This window comes from Tupaia chinensis, unplaced genomic scaffold, assembly GCF_000334495.1.
Source record: "Tupaia chinensis unplaced genomic scaffold, TupChi_1.0 Scaffold144037_1, whole genome shotgun sequence".
In the NCBI taxonomy this organism is placed as follows: domain Eukaryota; kingdom Metazoa; phylum Chordata; class Mammalia; order Scandentia; family Tupaiidae; genus Tupaia; species Tupaia belangeri.
Window position 1 is genome coordinate 40,265 of NW_006203889.1, and position 3,090 is coordinate 43,354.

General features: G+C 34.4%; 1 protein-coding gene across 1 annotated transcript; it reads left to right on the top strand.

The window, feature by feature from the left end:
- The first annotated feature begins 953 nt into the window (after nucleotides 1–953).
- Nucleotides 954–1,907, top strand: LOC102498898 (olfactory receptor 10AG1-like). Its single transcript, XM_006165800.2, has one exon. It carries the CDS (start codon nucleotides 999–1,001, stop codon nucleotides 1,905–1,907), a length of 909 nt encoding a protein of 302 aa, XP_006165862.2. The 5' UTR covers nucleotides 954–998.
- The last annotated feature ends 1,183 nt before the right edge of the window (nucleotides 1,908–3,090 follow it).

Here is a 3,090-nt window from a genome sequence, read left to right on the forward strand (position 1 = left end):
GCCAGAGTAAATAATAGTTAGGTTTACTCAAATTTGTATATCTATAAGGTAACATTATGATGAGAAAGTAGAGGCAGGAAGTTCTATTTAAATGTAAGGGAATTATATATCAGTAAAGAATCTCATGTGGATAGAGAGATATATAACAAGTATTAAAATATATAGGTGGGACCAGCAGATTAGTCTGGGCTATATTTCTTATTTAAGTTAAAAGATAATATCTATCACAAACCATATAGGACATGTTACTAGATAAACATGATGAACAGGATGCTGGGATTATTGTTTTCATATTTAGTATAAATAAGGGGAGAGATACATCAATTACAGCAATAATGAGTACATTTATTTCCACATTTTAAGAAAAGTGATTCCCATTGGAGTATAAAAGAGTAAACTTAAACCTCATTTTGACTCTGGCAAGGGCACAAGCACTATGGCAAAAAAAAAACCCCAAAAAACAAAAAAACAAAAAAAAAACAAAAATCTTTTTGCATTAAAATTAAATTAAAACTTCAAAGAAAAACATATTCTTTAAATTAAAAAAAATATGAAACATGATGTTTAATACAAAGAGAATAAACCAAGATGTAAACAATAGAAATAGCCTATATCCTAAATCCACTCTTACTGGTCAAACAATGAGATTTTTTTTCCCCCTTACCATTCTCTAAATAATGCATACTTCTCAGTAATTCTAGTGTCATTACATCCAAACCTACAAAATATACTAGAATTGTACTTCTTGAATTCACTTCAACCCTATTATCAGTTACTTTCAAGAGTTTCTAATTTCATTCTATAGAAATAGTAATGTTCATCTAATTTCTGAGTAATAGTAGAAATAATTTGAGAAATTATATAGGCATAAACATGCATCTCTTCCAGTTAACATAAGGGGAAAAGATATGTCAACATGTGAATTAATCAATCATTTTAAACTTACCATATCTGCAGACAAAGAGCAAATTAAAGCAGAATATTCAAATATCACTACAATGATGGAATTTGTTCTCTTGGGGTTTTCCAATATTCCCAATCTCCAATGGATTCTGTTTGGTGTATTTTTACTCATATATTTGACTATCTTTGTGTGCAATAGCATCATAATACTACTAATAAAAATAGACCCAGCTCTCTACACACCCATGTATTTCTTCCTTGGCAACTTTTCCTTCTTGGAAATCTGCTATGTAACAGTTACTATCCCGAGAATGCTCATGGACCTTTGGACTCAGAAAGGACATATTTCCTTCCTTGCCTGTGCTACACAGATGGGTTTTTTCCTTATGTTTGGGGGTACAGAGTGTCTCCTCCTGACAGTGATGGCCTATGACCGCTATGTGGCCATTTGTAACCCTCTCCATTATGCATTAGTGATGAACCACAAGGTCTGCAGCCAGCTGGTGGCTGCCTCCTGGATCACCACAGTTCCAGCTGTCATCGGGCATACATATCAGATTTTCTCTTTGCCTTTTTGTGCATCTCACACAATCAATCACTTCTTCTGTGACACTCCACCAATGCTGAAGCTTGCTTGTGGGGACACATTTGTGAATGAGATAGCAGTCTATGTAGTTGCAGTGGTGTTTATCATGGTTCCATTTCTTTTAATTGTCTTCTCTTATGGTAAAATTATTTCCAACATGTTGAAATTGTCATCAGCCAGAGGGAGGTCTAAAGCCTTCTCCACCTGCTCTTCTCACCTGACAGTTGTAGTGTTATTCTATGGAACAGGTGTCATTACTTATTTACAACCCAAATCAGAACAGTCTGAGAGAATGGGGAAGCTTTTTTCTCTTTTCTATACCATTTTGGTACCAACTTTTAATCCCATTATATATACTCTAAGGAACAAAGATATCATGATGGCATTGAGAAAACTAACAGCTAAACTATTAGCATGAGGTAAAACTTTGATTTATAAAACTAGTCTACCATGTTTGTCATGTGGTTAGGATAGAAACACATTGTTAGCTTTCTTTCTATATTCCTAAACAATGATAGTGAAATTACCGTGAAGCTCCCATATTGTGTAAAGAGACAATTCTTTCACAGAGGTTATTTAAGGCCCTTAGTATAATCAGAGGACAAATAAACTCCAGTGCTAGGAGGTCAATTTGAAGATCGGTCTTTCCTTCATGGTTAAGTATTGAGCTGAGACAGCCTGAGCAATAGAATACAAGTTATCTGTGAGTGTTGTCTAGTAGTCCTTAAGGTCACGCTCTGTGACAATTTCTTTGTTAATCCTCCCATTCCTTTACATGCATTTTCTGCTGTTTTCTGACTCTATGGTTTATTTAACCAATTGGACACTCAAGAAGCATCAAAGAGGATAGAAGCAGGAGAATCAGGATTTCTTCATATTTTTCCTTTCTCATCTCTTGTCTCTGTTCATTACTTTGAAGACTACAAACACTAAGGGTATGCACTACTTTACTAGTGCAGATCTTAATGTTTTCTGGTAACTTGATTCCCTCTGACTGTAGCTTGGTATTATTGGTTTAGTACTAGAAGCGTCTAAAATTCTTACCATCAACTATTCATTCTCATGTACAGTGAATTAAATGTTGCCTCTTCAAAATATATATCTATCTGATGTCTTCAAATGTGTCCTTCTTTGGACAAAAAGGTTTTTTATAGATGTAATTAACATAAAGATTTTTCAGTGAATTCACTGTGATTTGGTGCGACACTAAATCCAATGGTATCTTTGTAAGAAACCAAGAGATGAAGAAATGTAAAAAGCAGTTCAGGAGAAAAACAAGAGAATGTCTCATGAACATGGATAAAGAGTTTGCAGAGATTCTGCCACAAACCCAGGATGTCCAACAGCCATGAAAATGTGGAAGAGGAAAGAAATGATTTTTCCTTAAAACGCTCTGAGGGATTAATGCACTGCCAACACCATGATTGTGGACACTGTACTTGGTAACTGTGAGACATTGACTTTCTGTTGTTTCGAGGGATCTATTTGTGGTAATTTAAGGAAGCTGTATAAAAGCAGTACATCATGTAAATATTCCTCCCATTAGGGTTTTTTTTTTTTTTTTTTTTTTTTTTTTTTAGGGTAATTCTGTATACTGCCAG